Below are 20,355 nucleotides of genomic sequence, written 5' to 3'. Positions count from 1 at the left end.
TAAAGCATGACGATTAAAGATCTATAGTGCAAGGCATAAACACTGCTTATGCAGAGGCTCCCTGATATATTATCACAAGAGTAACACACGACCAAGATACCTGTGAAAGATGAGAAAGATTTTACATCTCTAACGGCATCATTCATAACATTGCCACATAAGCAACTAAAGCTAATTTAGCCTATACTACAAGCTATTGTGCTCAGCAGATTGCATCCTAAGCGAGTTGGCTGAGATGGGCACATGGGTGTTGTGCTCAGCACTTGGCTTCGGTTAAGTAAGATGATATAATGCCTTACTAATGGACAGGGTCCGAAAGACCCAGTGCAGTAACCATTGTGCACACTAAGATGGTAAGCATTAGGTATCTATCACATGCCAAACAAAATATCTCATCAAACTACTGCTCATTAAACACCCATTTTTTTTATACCTTATAGGGGTGAAAATGGTTTCAGAGACCATTACTTTCATGAAAGTGTCTAACTAGAGCAATGTGCTAAAATCATTCTTCAAAATACAGCTTTTTAATTTCTCTAAAGATACGAACAATAACATCCTTCTTTCATGCAAGAAGCATAGCAACTTCCCTCCTTTTGCTATGACGTATAGACCAGCACTACGGACAAGCATTCCCTGTAGACCTCCGCAAGCTTGAGTGACGATCATTTTTCACGACAATATACTCGAAAAATCCCCAGTTGCGGATGGCGTACACTGAAATGTAACTAAAATAGAGGAAAGCCTCAGTCTACATCCTTACTGAACAAAAGTGTGTCAAACTTCTTTAGAATGTTAATCAACTATAAATCTCTCCAGACATTTCAACCTCTAAGATGCAAGCACAGATATTATCCTGAATACTCTGAACTGATCCAGGGCAACTTCATCAGATATTCCCGTAACTCATAAATGGCCTATTCCACCCTAATACAGTCCAAATTCTTACAAATGAAGCCCCAAACAACACAAAATTCCAAGATCCTTTTAATGAAGCTGTAAGCAACACAAACTCTACCCCAAAAGACAAACCACCCTCAAATACCTTATGAAACACAATCACTCATCACTTCCAACAATCAACTGTAAATATTACTGCCAGTTGCAGGCAATTTTATACTAAAAAAGAACCTTGCACAAGCTCCAAATGTGAGCACCACTCACTCAAAATTTACAGCCACAATAGTATCTCAGAATTCAAGCACTTGCAAACAGCCAGCAGACACTATAAACATAAACTGAAAAGCTTAAAGAAAATATGAAAAAAAATCCAACAGTCTATCCAACCGAAAGGCATTCTTCTAGGATAAAAGAATCCAAAGTGGAACAATCCCACATAACCATTATGTCATTATACACCCAACCCATTAGTGTTAGGAAGCAAAAGGCTTAATGACTTGACTGTAGAGAATATTTATCAGCTCGAACGGAATAGATAGATTGTATTATGCCTTTATAAAAAAATTATAAGTATGCTTCCATATAGGGCTTGTATTAGTGTATACTCATTGATGGACAAATTCGTATACTAATTTCTAATAAGTAGAGTTTTTTTGAATATATACTGTCACTTTCAGTAGTACTATTGAAAGAGATCACTGAATATAGATACCCAACGCGAAGAAATAACATATATTGGATCCCCTGGATCATCTATCAGGACAAAGGCAAAGAAGACAGCATTAACTTGCTAAAACACATGAAAAGTACATTATTGAACTGTAATAAAAGAACCCAAAATTAGTCATACATTTAATCATCTTTCACCAATTACTATCCATTCTCTCCTAAAATGAGTTTTTTTTCTCCCAACAATACTTGTTTATCATTTTATTTGCACTTGCCTTAAGTCCCATAAAAAATGAGAAACAAACACGATAATGGAGCTTAGCCATTGAGCTACACATCTGACAAAGAGAGGGCTTTGTCTTACCCTCACCATTCCAGAAATATATTATGCAAAAACTTTCTAAGCATATAAAAGAGCTGTAATTGGGCATAAAAGTTTGAGTTAGGATTCACAACATCAACAATTCAAGAACATCCAAAATAGAACATGGGCTCTCAATTTGATTTCTTTGATCACCAAAGAAAATGAATTTTGCAGCAGTAACTTGGTAAATATGTACCAAATAGCTCACCGGAGAATGCCAACGACAGGTGATGACTGCCAAATAAGCAGCAAGAATGTTGGCTAAGGGTTGTCTGGTCTGCTACACCCTCTTCCACCCAAATGCATGTCAAATTTTGCTTACACTCCTCATAACTCAAGATTTACTGCCCGCACATTAGCTCCTACCCATTTGCCTCTCAAAATCTCCGACTTTGATCAAGGAAGCCCTAACTGTTCACGGAAGCAGGCGAACTGGAGGGAGAAAGCAAAGAGATGAAAAAAAGAAGGGGCAGGGGATTTTTTTCAGCTTCTTAGAACTACTAATTGAGTAATTTCTCCTCGTTTCTAAGCATCACTATTAATAAATTTGACTTCACCACCATTACAAATCCACAATAGAGAGTACTTAACTACTGAATAAGATCTTCAACAAAAAACATAGCACATCAAAGTAAAAACAAAATGTCAACACAGATAACAGCACTCAAAAATTGCCCACTAAACCATAGCTACTCAAGTAGGCAACATCGCCAGATTGATATCCTAAAAGAGAAAATAAAAAACAATTCAGCATTTTTTTCCAGCAAAATCATACCATGTAATTAAGTCTATCGCACTGTCACTATGTCATCAATCTTCAAAATCATCCTAACACACTCTGTTGCCAAGGAAATCGCACTTGTACTGACAAGCAAAGGCTGAACCACATTCTCCTCCAAGATATTAGTGATCTGCCCCTTCCTCACATTGATCCCAGCATTTATCTCTCCTTGGGCATGCTTATTTCTCAACTCAGTAACAATAGCAATGGGGTTCAAACCCGCATTTTCAGCCAAGGTGTAAGGGATAACCTCCAGAGATTCAGCAAAATGCTTAACACAATAGCCTTCCATTCCTTGCAGAGATTTGGCCCATGCCCCCAGCTGTCTGGAGAGTTCAATCTCCGGCGCCCCACCACCTGCAATCAAAAACCTCTTGCTAACCAAACATCTGACAACACACAAAGCATCATGCAAACTCCTCTCAGCCTCATCTAGCACCAACAGATTCGATCCTCGAACCAGAACAGTTGTAGTCCTCCCCATATCCTTAATCCCAGTGATCTTCACAATCTTTGAATCCCCAACAGAGACCTCCTCAACCATCTCAGCATAACCCAGCTTCTCCGCCCTAAAATGCTCTATATTGGCAATAGGCAAACAGTTCAAAGTCTTAGTAATAAACTCAATATCATCCCTCTCAACATCCTTAATAACCAAAATCTTGGCCTTAGCCAAGTAATGCAATGACAAATCGGTGACAGCATCCCTCAAAATACTCTTCTGAATCAAAAGCACATTACAGCCAGTGGCCTTAATCTTCTTAATCATCCCCAAAATATAATTCCTCTCCTCCTTCAAAATCCGATCCATCTGCGTATAATCAGAAACGACAATACTCTGCTCAATATCCGTCTTAGGAGGGGAAATCTGAAACTGAATGACAGCAATCTTAGCATTCTCCATCCTAGTAGGCCCTCCACCGGAGCGCGAAACCTTCTTATCAAAAACCAAGCCCTTAACCATCTCAGTATCATCAACCGTCCCACCAAGCTTCTTAACAATCTTAATATCCCTCAAATCAACCATATCAGGCTTCCCAGGATCAACAACAGATAAAACAGCATCAACAGCAAGAGGAGCTAAAAGAGAAGAATACTGACTAACAACCTTACTATTAAGCGAGGTGGAGGCCGACTTAACAAGCGAATCTCGATCAGAAAGCTCCAAAGGAACAGCCATGGAAGTAAGCACATCAACAGCGTGGGTAGATATTTTATGAAGGGAGTCGGAGATAACAGTGGGGTGAATACCATGAGAGAGTAATAAAGAGCATTGCTTTAAAAGGGCGCCAGCCAGGACAACGACAGTGGTTGTTCCGTCACCAGCGACAGTATCTTGAGATTTAGAGAGTTGTACCAGGAACTTGGCGGCTGGTTGAAGGACGTCCATTTTGTTAAGGATTGTTGCGCCATCGTTGGTGATGATAACTTCACCTGATGCTGTTTGGATCATTTTGTCCATGCCTTTTGGACCCAGGGAAGTGCGGACTGCGTCAGCTACGGATTGAGCGGCGGCGATATTTTGTTGACGGATGTCTTCTGTGCGTTTGTTGTCTACGAAGGTTTCAGTTTTGGTGTTGGAGCGTGCGGGGAGGACTGATGGTGCCGCCATTCTTGCGGGGAGACTGAGGTTGTTGTGTTACTTGCAGGAGAATAAAACCCTAGAAATCAAGAAATGTGAAAGAAATGAGAGTGAGATACTGAAAGGGGGAGTTCCAGATAGACACTAGATACTACTAGTTCTATGGGTTTCTTTTTGGAAATTGGCAAAGGTACTCGCGCTTTCTCTCCTTAAATCTCCAAATTTCTATGATTCAAATTACGAACAGGTACAATTAACGGGTTCAAGTTTTAACCATGGCTATTATACGCAATAAGTGCAAAAGCATATAAAATTTTTCATATAAAATTTATGTATTTATATTCTATATCCATTAAAAAGTTATAAGTTTGGCTACTATTCCTAGTAGTGCTTTGACGCTTTTGCCCTCCCTAACTCTTCAGAATTACTTGTATGTCCTTACTTTACCACGCGTTACTTTTGGCAACACTACACTAATCCTGTCAAAAAAAAAAAAATACACCAGACACTGTAGTGATGCACCAACAAATACAATGGCGATCAAATCAGAAACCCTAACTCATCAACCCCCAATTCTTCTTCAGGTCCCTTCAATTCCTTCGATCCAATCCTTCACATTCTCCGAATCATCCGATTTTTCTTCCTCCGCCTCAAACTTCCATCATTATCCATGGTTTGTGGTGGTGCGAGGGAGGAGATCGAAGTCGATGATCGACAAGCGCAAACCCAAACCCACCAAACTCAGACTTCCATCATTATCCCTTCCGTCCGCCATGATCGTCGACCCACCCAGCATCGAGTCCACCCAAAATCGACATTTTTCGCTCGGGTTAATACATCATTGAAGGATTATCTTCTGGGTTCATGTTTGTTCTTGGTGGAATCGGTATTCTAATGGACCAAGTTTAGCCTCTAATCTAAAATCTGTATTTTTCTTTATCATTATTCTTAAGATTTCAACTAGTATTCATTCTCTTCTCTTATTATAAAGTATTGATACTTGATGATGTTTGTTGATTCCTATATATTGAATGTATTATCTCTATTCAATCTAATTTGGCCAGATTTTATTGTTATAGTGTTGCAATATTAGGTTATGCGCCGAGAGGTATAAACTTAATATTAAGGCTAGTTTTAATAGGTAGATTTGGTATTAATAAATTGTGAGAGCCTCTTAATATCATTCTATGGTTGATTTCGATTCGAGAGAACAAACCAACTTGTTTAACTGCATTATTAAATCTAATTTGGCCAGATTTTATTGTTATAGTGTTGCAATATTAGGTTATGCGCCGAGAGGTATAAACTTAATATTAAGGCTAGTTTTAATAGGTAGATTTGGTATTAATAAATTGTGAGAGCCTCCTAATATCATTCTATGGTTGATTTCGATTCGAGAGAACAAACCAACTTGTTTAACTGCATTATTAATTACTGATTGTTGTGTTTCATCCTGGAATGTTGTTCATTGGTGAACCAATACCCTACGCTCTTTATTATTGATATTCTTGCTATAGTTATAAGTTTAGTTTAGCATAATCACCGACAACACTCGTTCCCTATAATCTAGATTCGGTTCACAATCAGGAAAGGAATATTGTTTTCTTTGTGGATTCGACCCTACTTCCCTGACTACTATTTGTTAGAGGATTTTAGGATTACTTTTGATTAGGTGATACGACTAAAGCCTATCAAAATTTGGCGTCGTTGCCGGGGAATAACAGTTTTGTTCCATTTTCTTCAATTGTTTTAGAGTCTAGATTATATATTCTCGTCTCAAAGAACACTTGTTCTTTGGGACACAATTTCTTAATTGTTTGTCCGTTAGTTCGTCTTAAGTTCGGGTGGTCTTCCATTTGATCCTGAAATTGAAAGATCCTTTCATAGACAGAAGAACTTCTTCAGACAATTGCAAGATAATTCATGGCGAGATAAACCCTTGGATTCTGATTCTAGACGTTCTGTTCCTACTATTCCAAGAGAATCAGAAATGGCTCGAAGACTTACTGAATTTTCCCAGCTCTCATTGGCTGAACTTCCCAAGAGCAATCAAATGCCCGAAATTGAAGCTGTCAATTTTGAGATCAAACCTGCATTGCTGAGTATGATCGAAAGGAAACAATTTGTTGGTGGACCTAATGAAGACCCTAATCTACATTATTAGGATTTATGTCAATATTGTTCTACTATTAAGCAGCAGGGAGTAACACTAGATCAAATTCGGGAGATTCTTTTTCCATTTTCTCTTTGGGAGAAGGCAAAGATGTGGTACAATGGGATTAATTGCACCACTCTTGGGATCACAGATTGGATTACCTTGGCCTTAGCTTTCTACAGGAAGTACTACCCTCCGGAGAAGACTGCTAGGTTGCGTAGTCATATCACAAATTTCACCCAAGGTAACGACGAATCTTTACATGAGGCTTGGGAAAGATTCAAGGACCTCCAGAGAGAATGTCCCCATCATGGTCTACAAAAATGGTTCCTAGTTTAGGGATTTTACAATGGTTTGGGGAACAACTCAAGGCTTATTCTTGACTCTGCAGCAAACGGGAGATTCATGAAGTTAGAAATTGATGCTGCACATGACTTAATCGAGGAAATGGTTATTCATAACTCTCAATATGGCAACTGCACAGATGAATGCTATTAATAATAAGCTCGACAATATGCCACTCACCTCTCCCGCGAATGTTGCTGCTTTAGGTTTGATAGGTTGTCGTACACCCGTCAAAAATAATTCCTGCAAAACCTTCTAACAATGTAGTAGGGTAAGTAGGGTCGAATCCACATAGAGATGGTCGTTTTATCTAGTTTATAGGGTATAGAGAAACTAAACAAGATCACAGATATTATTTGAATTAAAGTTCAAAACCAATCAAACTACGAAAATCAAACTAAAAAGGATCTAGGGTAATGGTTCACCATGTTTATAACTATAATCTATCAAAATATCATCAATAGTTCAATCAATAAGATATCTAGAGCACGGGTTATTCCTTGGTCAGGCAGTAACGCTCTCAAATCAACATATGCTAGTACGGTCGCTCAACATAATCAGATTAGCTATTTGCATGTAGGCCTCTAAAGAGTACTATCTATCGATCTATGACTCGATATTAACAATATTTAATCAAACAATTGATCAGATTGCAAGATTAACAATAAAACACTAATCAATTAGAGAAATCAATAACTAATCAAACCACAAATAAATATCAATCAATAATCATATCATATAAACATGGATTCCCAAACCCTAGAAATAAGACTACTCTATCATGAAATAAATAATGAAATCTAAAACTATAAAAGAAAACATAATTAAAGAAATCAACAAAAGAAACTAATAAAATTCATGAATTAATGAAGAAGAATAAAAACTAGGGTTTACACTAAAAACTAGAGAGAAAAAGAGAAGAGAAAACTAAAACCTAAAAAAATAACGTGAGAAAGGAGGAGAGAGAAAAAAGAATGAAAACCTATCTAAATAATATTCACCTAATATGACTAGGAAAGTAATCTATATATATATATATATATATATAAAGAATAATCCTTCAGGCCACGTGTTGCAAAGTTAGAGCTTTCAAGCCCACGTGGCATGACGTGGCATGCTCCATTGATCAGTATTTTTCGAAGCTCATTTAGAGTATCCACGTGGCAAGGCAATCAAAGAATAATCCCTTCCCTTAATCACGCATATAATTGATTTGATATTGAACTAAATTAGGAAATCAGTAAGATTCATAATCAAATTGATACGTAATCGATAAAGGAAACAATTATAAGTATATTAATGTGATTAACGTTAATTATGGTTACAATTACGTAATTAAAATCTTAAACTGATATGTTTTTGGCCGAAATTTTTAGTTGTCATATTGGTATGTTCGAAAATTTTACTCAACAACTAAACATGGCAAGTAATTTAAATTATCAACCAATCTTAATTATTGCCTCCGTTAATGGTAATTGTCAATCAATCACTTAATTTAATTAGTATCCGAAATTAATAAAAAATTATTAACATGATAATAAAATTAAGATATCAATCAATCAATATTTATGCTAATTGTCAATCAACCATAATTTTAGGTGATTTATGACTTTAATTAGGCAATTAGTATCCTCAAATCTTTATGAATTTAAATCACTACTAAATCATTGGCAATTTTTATTTAATTGATTGATATTACAACCGTATCTTAGGGGTAAGGGATCCAAAATGTCAATCAAGTCAATCATATATATTTTTGGAATTAGGAAAAAAAATCAATTAAATATACAATATTACAAGTATAAATATAGACCATGTCATAGCTCACCATTACTCCAAAACGTGCCCTACTCCAAAATTATTCATTGAGTTATACGTATGCTTTGGATATTATAAAGTAGGGAGATCTTTTCTTCTTCATCATGGCGTCGCCAAAGATCGCAAGCCCATCTGCGCCTCAGCGCCGCTAGGGCCTACTAACAATAATTGCACTGGCATTATTCTAGGTTTATTAGTTTTTTCCTTATATTATTAGCCTTTGTATTTAAACAATAATAGCTTTGATTTGTCAAACTGTATTAGTAGAGTTTCCAAGCAATCTAAAGGAACCAATTCTCATAAAATGATAGTAATTACATGAGAGAATATAATAACACTTTATATGATTTTGTTAAAAGCTCTTAGTGATAAGAGACAGTAGAGAAAAATTTAGTGATAAGTCGAATTTTGTTCAGTTGGCAAAAATGTATGCATTTTCTGGAGGAAATGCTTAATCTGAAAATATCTATATCTATATTTATATATTATTATATAAAGCAAAATCTTAAATCCAACATGGCAAGCTCATATTCACCAAGCAAAGGTAGAGCACAATACTGCTCTGGTTTCTTAAATGTGCTGAACATTTACTACGAGAAGCGGTATAGATTCTTTGGTGGCATGCTGGTTTTAAAATGAACATGTCACTAGGGTTTTCTCAGGGGATATCAATGACCTCTCAAATCATATTTGGGTTCCTGCTGTTCACTTTTTGCACCGTTCACTTGTCTAAATCAAGAGCCAGTACACGAATGGATTGAAAGACACATCAAGGCTAATCTCTTCCGTGTTATTTTTCAATTATAACAACAATGTTTTTTATGTATAACATTTATATTATCTTGACATAAACAAATTCTAGGCTACATCACAGCTTCCAATTAATGTTACATGAGACTGACTCCTCTTCACTTACTAACCTATGAATTTTCATACACAAATCTGTACACGAACAACTACTCGATCTAAGAATACAGTTACATATGGCTTCAACTCAATCGCTCCGTAACGAGGAGAGACAACTCTCTCTCCACTCTAATTACTGGGAGCAAGAATCTCAAACCCATACACCGGTGTTGATGGAAAAAGGAAAAAAATTACCTGATTACTACATCTTGGGCCAAACTTGACAATGGCAGGTAAGCATCTCTCAATCTTCTTTGATGCAACTTTCCACGCAACAGGTCCAATTTTAGCAGCAAAGTTAGAGCTTACTCAATATAAGGATTCTTGACAATGGCAGGTAAGCATCTCTCAATATCTCCCTTATATTGAGTAAGCGTTTTTTCTTTACTTAATTTTTGGAGGTTTTTGATGGGAAATTAGAGAGGAAGAACCGAAGAAGAATGGTTGTTAGTAATGGATGATTGTTCTAAAAGAATTTTAAAATATGGCACCTCAATATAAGGGAGAGGAAGAAATAATCTCATTTAAGTCCCTGAATAATCTGAACGTAAACAATTGTATAAGTTTGCTATAAAATATAACAACTATAAAGTACTGAAATAAAGAATTGAATATAAAGTCTGTTGTCTTATTGTATAAGTTTATATTGAGGTTACATAAAAACAAATACAATTTTTAAACACATTTATGTGGTTTTAATTTTTTGATGTATACATAACTAATTAACAGGTTAACGTTGGTTTTAAATTTTATGTTCTATGCCTAAATATATGCTACTTACTTACTCCTTAATGAAAAGTACAACCATGATTCGTAAGAATTTTTTTATATGTGCAATATAATTTGTTATTGGGCAATGATCTTTTCGTTGAGGGAATGTTATTGAAATTGGTTGTATAAAATCATTTTTCCGTTCATATCAAGCTATCAACATATTATTAATGTTCATTTTTAATACACAATTGAAAGTATGAAATTTTGCAAGTTTTTGAAAATTTTGATTTCTTCTGTTTTTCGTGTAATTATTTTCAAATATAAAGATTTTTCTAAAGTGAAACAATAAAACTATAAAACGACGGGAGATGATACACAATAGTTTATACTATAAAAGTATACCTTATATTTCCTTTGAATCGTTTAAAAAAGTTTTGTTATATTTTTCTTAAAACATGGATTGTGCAGTTTGTATTATGAATGAATGCATGGTTTCATTTCATGACAATTGTACATCATGAAAAGATAATTGATTTTAAAATATCATAATAGAAAGTTATGAATAACATTTCGGTAGGAACAATACAAGTTATTAAAGCCATATTCTATTAGAATCATCATATTGATTAGACCACCAAAGAACAAATGAACCAATTGAAAACACAAGAGATATAATCACTACATAAGACAAGCATCGAAACAAGCTCGAACAAAGCCGCATAGCATGTCATGTATCGCAATCGACTCTCCAATCATACCACAGACGATCTCCCCCAAGCTGGATTTAACAAAACCTGACAGACCTCGCTATAGTTATGTGCACTCAAATCTCTCATGTGTTTAAGGGTTAAACAATGACTCTCAACCTAAACAAGTCGACTCAGATTAAGGAAATACTCTTTAAATTTGACTTTTTGACTCACTTAATACTCAACAATACAATACACAATGATCAAGAGGACTTTTAGGGGTTGTAATGGGGCTGAGGTTAAAGGTATGGAAAATAATTTAGGAATTGTGATAGAAAACCAACTAGGGAGAGCATCATATAACTGAAAACATGACCATGAAAGGTCATAACAACTCTGTGCAACAACCAACAATCTCCAAATCTAATCAACCACCCTTTTCACTTAAGAAATTCAATCATAACCCTTTTTATTTCACTTTATTCATAACTTTTTTTTCACCTTTTTTCATTTCATTTTTCACTTTTTTTTTCTTTCTTTTTTTCAAACTTTCATTTCAATTTCAAAGCTCATCAAACATACCTTTCCATCCTTCTAACCACAAATAGAGCATTTCAATTCAATACAAACCAAAATAAAACTAATATTCGCTCCCCCAAGCTAGGCTTGGGACAAGAATCAAATGAGGTCAAGGCTTTTAATGTAGGTAACAATCGAACAAAGTCAGAAAAGGCTCAGCGGGGCTAAAAGAAGGATAATATGAAAACAAGAATAACTCTAGAGCTAAGATCATCAAATGAAACGCCTCAATCGTATCAAAATGTATGCACTATCAAATATCAAGGAGTACCAAGTCAAAGTCAAGATCAATGTAACAACGAGGAACTAATCACACATGAAAGAACACAACTGACACAGATACGTCAGTTTATAGGCACAAAAGCTCACTTAGGTTAATGTGTGTGCATAGTAATGTTAAATCGAGTCAGCGAGAGATCAATCAATCTTACTGGTTTTGGTGGGCAATTTCATAGACAATCGGGAGTTTTTGGTCCGTCAAATTCAAGAATGGGTGGATACCTGGAATACTAGAGGGCATATCACTATCACAAAAGAAGAGAAGATTTTCTTTTTCCATTGCAGTGAACTTGAAGATAAGTCGGATATTCTCGGGTTATATGATACCATGAATTTTCGTGGCGCTCTCTTAATACTAAAACCCTGGAGACCTCTAGACTCGTTCAAATCTTTTAACTTCTCTGAATCAGCATTGTGGATCAAAGTGGAAGGTCTTCCATTACTTTTCAATTCAAAATCCCTAGCCAACGCAATATTCTCCCGAATAGGGAAAGTCCTCCATTTCGACATTGCATCCGAACGCCCCACTCTAAAAAAGCACTTTCGAGCATTAGTTTGGATCAAAACTAAATTGCCTCTCGTCCCGGGAATTTACATAGAAGCCCAAGAGGGACAATCATTGTGGATCGATTTTTGATATGAAGGAGTCTATGTATTCTGTAAGTGATGTGGGAGAATTGGGCATAAAAGCTCTGCATGCTATCAATCATGGTCCAAAGTGAAATCTGGAATAGAGAAAGTGATTGCCGAAGCGTGCAAACCAGAGGCGCCGATCATGTTCGGTAATCCTAATGCATCACTGTATACAAATAAAATAATTGGTTTCCCCCACACTTCTGAGTTCCTAACCACCCTAGTAAATCTCAATGAACCACGAAGACCCCCGGAGTATAGCTCATCAAGTAGTAGCTCGGACGATAACGATGAAGGAGATGACGATAACAACATAAGTGATGCAGAAATGAGAAATGCATCGTCAAGCACCAATTCGCCGTCGAACCGTGGCAATAGCACTGATAGCTCCCAAAATGGTCCAGCCAAACGACCCAAATCATTTGGGCCCAGCAGCAAAAACTTTGAGCAAGGTGAGCCAAGTCAACGAGGAAATCGGGTGGGGGGAATATTCTGCAGACCAAAATCAAATCCAATACTTGTCTTAAGGGTACTATCGACCTTTCAATAAAACAAAAATCTTTCAAAATAAGCAAGGTAAAAACTATCTGGCGTTTTCCTAGTAATGATGAAGCAGCCCATACAACTTCATTAAATGTTCTGCAGGCGGCGCATAGTAAAATCACAGGTGGCATTTTTTTGAAACAAAACTCCCCTCCCATATTAAATTCACCCTTTGACCTAGATCATCCAAACAATCCACTTCTCCAAACTTTTTCCACACAAAATGAAACTAATCCCCTTTCAACAAGAAACCATTCACAAAATAAATGCTTAACCCCTCCACCTCTTAAACAATTGACAACTCATTCCTCTTCACGTGCTTCAGCTAAAGTAAATTAGGTTTTGACCCGTGCAAAATGCACGGAATTTTTTTTATTTATAAATTTTATGATTTAATGATGTTTAATTTCTCCCAAAATCATGGGATAAATATTAGATCGTGATTTAAACTTTTTATAATCATATTAGGAATATTTTTAAAATGACTTATAACCCGTGCGTTCAATGACTGATGTAGTTAATATTATCGTGCGACGTTGACTGAAAAAGTCTCTGCTCTACCCATTGCTTCATATTGAGGATCAAATAAAATCACAATTCGCTCCATTATTGGGATTCAATCATGCAACCACTTCTTTTCCCACTTTCAGCCGTCCCTACTTTCCACAATCCCTCTCACCCCCACTCTTTTGTTGTCTTGAGATCTCGTGATCTTTATCACAAATACTGGTAACTCTTGATATGACTAATTGAACCCATGCAAATTACAAACCAAAAATGGAGATTTAAAACATAGCTAGAATTGTTATAATCCCTCCGTCCCAAAATATAGTTCCCATTTCCATTTTGGGTGTCCCAAAATATAGTTCCCATTTTCATATTTAGTTCCACATTTTTCCGTAATTTGTCTAGAAAAATCGTGTCCCATCATTTATTTGCTTCTTGAATTTTGTTTTTTCCTTTGTTTATTCAACCAAAATGTTACAATTAATGCTCCTTCACCAATTATCTCCATTCTCTCTCCTAAAATCATCTTTTCCCATACAACATTTATTTAAATAAACAAAAAAATTTTACTATCCCAACCTGCATTAATTACCGTGAAAAAAGGGAAATGGGAACTATATTTTGGGACGGAGGGAGTATTTAATTGAACCTTTCTCCTGAATTTGGGCAATGTCATATTTAAATAAAATGGAGATTTATACGAAAAATTGCTACATTCGATCAATTGAATCTTATGTTATTAAAGAAAAAAGTTCCCGTTCAATACCAGATTTATTCGAAAAAAGTTATCCAAAAAGTTTGACCAAATACTTATCAAACACACTTGATATTTTCAAAAATGGAGAAAAAATGAATTTGATTGTGTTTTTATCCATTGACGTTGGATGTTGAGATTCAGTTTATTACATAAGTTTTTTATATGAAGATGATGATTCACTTTCTAGATGTTCAAATTGAGATGGAAAAAGACAGAATTTTTATGGCGGTGAAGACTGAGAGTTCTAAGTAAGGGTTTGTTTCAGTTTGGAACTTTATTAGCAAACTTTGATTTTGTTAAGATTATATATTCGGCTTCTAGATAGAAGTAAGATTCTATGCACCTCTCTTAGAATTTAAAGCTTGTAAGTTTCATACTATTTGACCCATTTTTTATTTATTTTGGAAAGTAAAATATAGAATAAATTGTATTGTCAATTATTTGTTACATGCACAATTCACCTTTTTTTCATTTTTATTGTGAGTTTGTGATTAGCTCACTGACCCAGGTCAATAATACTTGTTCCAAATGAACGGTAATATATAGAAATAAAAATCAATTTATATGTGAAATATATTATATGACATTTTATCTTTTCTTTGAGATGAACACCTAGAAATTATGAGTTCTTAAATTTCATATGTATGGTAATATTTTTTTTTTATTGTGATTCGGTTGTTGTGAATAAACTGAACAAATATACTATATGACTTATAAACTTCACAAAGATACAACTACACTAAAATTATGGACAATAAATTTCACAAGTTCTATATGTAATTTAAATTTTTAACCTTACATAAAGATGCCATACATTTATCAGTTAAGATATCATATTCATAGCGGATTTTAAATATTACAATGTGATATTTTGTACAACGAAAGGGATCCCATTGTTATTATACTAAACTTTAAGACATCTATGCTTGTTGTTACAATTAGGCTACCCTCCTTTAAGTTTTACAAACCTCATGAGCCAAGTAAAAGGAAACTTTTGTTGAGACTTTGTTATCTTTAATTTCCTTATCTATTTGTATATTGGCTAATCATTTTTTAGTTGATAGTTTAATAAGGTGTAGTACATAGATGTTTAGACTTTTGTGCAAGTATTAGTACATAAGATGTTTATTCTTTTTGCAAGCTAAGTGTTAGTACATAAGATGTTTATTCTTTTATGCAAGCTAAGTGTTAATACATAAGATGTTTATTTTTTGTGTTATACATGAGGTGCTAATATCAATTATTATTGATTTTATCGTGGATCGTGTTTTGTATTGCTAATCACATTGTAACTCACTAATAATTATCATCGTTTTATGGGATACATCGTACTCTTTGTAATATGACTTGATGGTATGGATATGTGGTCAATGATCTATAATTTGAACTTTTTAAAAAAAAAAACCTATAATACAACTTATTGTATGATTAATACGTTCCTTGGTAAACTTTAAGTTTAATATTATAATCTGTTAAGGCTTTTGTTTTTGGATTTAAGAAGAGAGTACAACATGTTCATTTAAATATATAGTTGTAATACCTTAAGTAGTACCTAAAATATCAGCTTCTTAATATTAATTTATGTCTAATTAGTGCCAAAATATATGATTAGTAAGTAAAATACCGAATTTATGGGATATGAATTTTTATTTAGTTTCTAAAATACGTATTTAGGGGATATGATTTTTTTAATTAGTGCCTAAAATATCAGATTTAGGAAATATATTTTTTTTGGCAGTTTTATGATGCATAAGTAATTACTAATTAATAGCAATCGATTCCTAAAATTTAGTTGATTTACATACCATAACAGAGATATTTCTTAAATAGCTTTCCAATTATATGCCTAAAAAAAAGCAATGTATAACAGAAATATTTAGAGACAAATACACGTGGCAAAAAATTGTAAAAGATATTACGAAGGATTGACACATCAGCAATTCAATTTGCTCTTGACACATACGCAAATCCTTATTGCTTTATAGTATTATATAGATATGGCATCAAACCCATCTTCACCTCACTCATCCAACTCAATCACTCAACCCCCACAAGTACCACTATCCCCTCTAGACCCACAAGATTTCGCCACAAACAACCCTCAGTTAGCACCTACTGATATAGAGAACTACAACAATAACTATTTACCTTTGGGTTACTATGACAACGTGGAACATACCGAGTTGCGTAATTCTTAGGATAACCTAGTTAGCCCAGGAAGTCTCTCTTCCTACTTTAACTCAGAGGATAATGCCTTTGGATGGACCCCGCACACAGACACAATTCCTATTTATGATCAATCAATATGGAATGAACTTCAAAACTTTCTTCCATTTGAAGCTTTTACCCTTTCTCCCCAAACACCTCTCCAAAACCCATGTTCTCACTCTTCCCTCCAAATGGGCTCTTCAAGCTCCTACCACTCTGTTTTTGTTGGCATCTCGACGACTAAATTTGCTGATCTGAGAATTTTTCCGGCCTGGACACCGCCGATCAACACCATCACGTCTACTTCAGCGCCTGAGATCGGAGCTATCGGAAAACAGAAGTTCGACGATCTCGGAGATATTGTTTCAGAAACCGTCGCTAAGAAGGGGAAGATTATGGAGGAGATGGAGGCCCTCGGTAATGTACATTCTAATCAGCCAAATACAGAAGAATACAAGGCGGAAGCCCAAAAAATTATTCATTCAGAACTGAAACTTACCGCCAAGCCCATTGATGTGCAGGCTGTGACTCCTTCAAACGTTTTAACTGTTGTTCCCAGCCGAAAAGGTAAGAGCCCACAACACTTAGATTTGAGCCTATTGGGTAACAAGAGTTCTATTGATAAGAGTCTTATGGGCCCCCAACAAGGCCTGCGGGCCGACCACCAAGACCAAAGCGCATAGTGGTACAGGCGCTCCTTTGTGAGAAAAAACGGAAATTTGAAGATTTCGAACCCCTCCTTGATGCTTTTGTGAGTGAAATCACCCTTGACATGCACAAATGGGTTACAGAAAAACGATAAGAAATCATGCAAAAGTTTAAAAAATTCAAGTATATGGCTTTTTTCGGCACTGACAGCTTGGACACTGGGCCAAAACAGTCTCCAGCAGATTCATGAAGATTATAGCCTGGAATTGTAGGGGATTAAACACAACGGACTCCCCTACGATTCCGTTTTTAGGGTGGGTAGTTCGCAAATTTCTGCCCAGCATCCTATTTCTCTCAGAAACTAAGGTCCAAGATGTTAGTATTAACCAATTAGCACTGTATCAAGGTTACCCTAATGTTGCCACCATAACCTCTATAAATAATGCAGGCGGTCTAGCTTTATTTTGGAGTAACGATGTTAACCTAGAACTAATTAGTAGCTCTACAAGTCATTTTGCTTGTATCATCAAAGATGTAGTTAATGGTTGTGTATATAATTGGAACCTTATTTTGTTGTATGGATCACCGTATATAGAATCTCGAAATGAGGTGTGGACGAGGTTAACTCACTACTTAGAACAAAACTCATTGGATATTGTAATTATGGGAGATTTCAATCAAGTAGAGTTTCTCAATCAAAAAAATGGGGGGATCAGATCACATACCAGGGAAAGAGCAGTTCTCCTTATGGAGAAGCCAATTGGGATTAGCAGAACTCAACTTTCATGGACAAAATTTTACATGGTGCAATAATCGATCTTTAGTAGACAGGATCTATGAAAGATTAGATAGAGCATATGTAACAGAAAATTGGCTTCATAAGTACGAGGGAGCAACAGTCCTAAACATGCCTATTCTCGTCTCTGATCATAGCCCAATTCTTCTTCTCACCTCGCCGATTACATACAAGAAAAAGTCTCCAATTAAAATGGAGGCTTGGTGCCTTGAGTTTCAAGAAATCACCTCCATCATATCTACCCATTGGAATCACACTGTGGCTGGATCTCCAATGTACAAAGTAGCTCAAAAATGTCGTCAAGTCAGGTATAATATGTTTAGATGGAGCAGAAATTTTAAAGATCAGCACAACATAAAATGGGAAGAGCATTTAAATAAGTGCAGCAACATCCAAACCAGCCTCTCTCATAACAATTTCGGGCACCTTGATGAAACAACAAAAGTAGAGTGCTTGACTAAGTTGCAAATTCAATTGAAGTACTGGCAATAACGAGCTAAAAGTAAATGGAAGGCATGGGAAGATACTAACACTAGGTGGTCCTTTCGTAAAGCAAAAACGCGTAGGCAGCGCAATGAGATTCTTTTGCTCAAAACACCATCCGGAGATTGGGTTTCTAAGAAACAAGATATCCATCAGGTTTTGTTAACTCATTTCACTGATATCTATCACGAAAATCAACACAGCAATGATTACTAGACAGAGCTTGCTACAATTCAGAATCTAGTGCCCCAAATCTCTCATGAGCAACAAACAGATCTAACAAAACCAGTGCTGGAAGAGGAAATAAAATATGCTGTTTTGTCAAATGGGAAGTCCAAGGCGCCTAGCCCAGATGGAATACCTTCAATATTTTACCAGAAGCATTGGACCATTGTAGGAAAAGATATCTGCCGAGCGATTACACACTTCTTCTCTACAGGCTATATACTTAAGGAATGGAATTACTCCCATATATGCCTTATTCCCAAAACTGAACGACCTGAGGAAGCAAGTCAATTCAGGCCAATAAGTTTATGTAATGTGATCTACAAGATCATCTCAAAAGTCATCACCAACAGACTTAAGCCAATTTTAAATAGCATCGTCACCCCTTTCCAGAATGCTTTCGTCCCGGGGTGACTGATGGCTGATAATTGTCTAATAGCACATGATATGGTCAATCTAATCAAACAGTGAACAAAAGGTAAGCATCATTTTGCAGCACTCCAGATAGATATGTTCAAAGCATATAACAAGGTCGACTGGAACTTTTTAGAATGGATTCTAAACCAGATGGGAATACTTGCCATTTGTCGGCAATGGATCATGCAATGCGTCACCACTGTCTCTTACTCCATTCTCATAAACGGGGAACCTACAAGGAGATTCCACCCGTCCTGCGGTCTCAGACAGGGATACCCCCTATCATCCTATTTGTTTATCCTAGTAATGGATATTTTGTCAAGAATGTTAACAGAGGGAACAAATAGAGGGAATTTCCAAGGCATCCAGCTTTCCAGATCGTGCCAGCTATATCCCATCTATTTTTTGCAGATGATTCCTTGATCTTTTTTAAGGCTACTCCAAGAGCGTGTGAAGAAATGAAGAACATATTGGCTCGCTTTAGCAGATTGTCAAGAGAAGTAGTAAATTACAACAGATCCCACGTATTGTTCAGCCCCAATACGCCTTGTCAATTCAAGCGATTTATGAGAAGTATTGTTGGCACCCCATCTGCAGATACATCGAGAAAATACTTGGGCTGCAACATTGAAGTTGATGGCAGAAGCTCTCGAAAATTTCGTCCCTTAATAGAAAAAGTCGAAAAACGAGTTTCAAGCTGGCATAACCTCTCTCTCTCTCTCTCTCTCTCATGCAGGAAGACTTCTTCTTATAAATAGCATTCTAACAATGCTAAGTCTCCATACCCTAAGTGTTTTCCTCATTCCGAAGGGTATATCAGATAAGATAAACTCAATTTTCGCTCGATTCCTATGGGCAGGCTCCAGGGAAACTAGACCTATATTTTGGAAAAGCATGAGAACCCTAAGGATTCTCACTTCCAACCAAACATTGATATCGCAGGTATTTCGATCCAAGTATAAGGATTCTCCCGTCAACATTGTTATGAACAAAATCAAACTTGGTCGAGTCTCTTGGGGGTTTCGAGGCCTTTGTAATTCAATCCAGGAGTGTACAAATGGTTTCAATAAGCGAATCGGAAATGGAACCCAAACTCACATCCAAGCAGACAAATGGTTAAGAGGTGGCCCAGTGGAACTAAAACAAGGTTTCAATATGGAGGAACTAGGAGTCACCAAGGTCCACCAATTGATGAACCCAAGTTAAAAAGACTGGAACCCTTCTGTCATATGGAGGATCTTCACCAAGGATACAACTATCCGAATTCTTTCAACCCATATTCCTAATGAGGAAGCTCAAGACAGCTACATGTGGAGCGAGTCAAAGTCTAGTACTCTACGGGTTAAAGAAGTCTATG

At 36.0% G+C, this 20,355-nt stretch overlaps 1 protein-coding gene and 1 non-coding gene across 2 annotated transcripts; both read right to left on the bottom strand.

Annotated features, from left to right (window-relative positions):
* Positions 1-2,538: 2,538 nt before the first annotated feature.
* On the bottom strand, positions 2,539-4,494 carry LOC104908262 (T-complex protein 1 subunit delta). The gene has a single exon (XM_010697354.4). It carries the CDS (start codon positions 4,324-4,326, stop codon positions 2,722-2,724), a length of 1,605 nt encoding a protein of 534 aa, XP_010695656.1. The 5' UTR covers positions 4,327-4,494; the 3' UTR covers positions 2,539-2,721.
* Positions 4,495-6,661: 2,167 nt separating this feature from the next.
* On the bottom strand, positions 6,662-6,768 carry LOC125498065 (small nucleolar RNA R71). Its single transcript, XR_007274830.1, has one exon. It is a non-coding gene; the product is annotated as a small nucleolar RNA R71 (small nucleolar RNA).
* Between the last annotated feature and the right edge of the window lie 13,587 nt (positions 6,769-20,355).

This window comes from Beta vulgaris, chromosome 5 (assembly GCF_026745355.1).
Source record: "Beta vulgaris subsp. vulgaris cultivar EL10 chromosome 5, EL10.2, whole genome shotgun sequence".
NCBI lineage: Eukaryota > Viridiplantae > Streptophyta > Magnoliopsida > Caryophyllales > Amaranthaceae > Beta > Beta vulgaris.
This window is presented reverse-complemented; position numbering and strand designations above follow the sequence as displayed.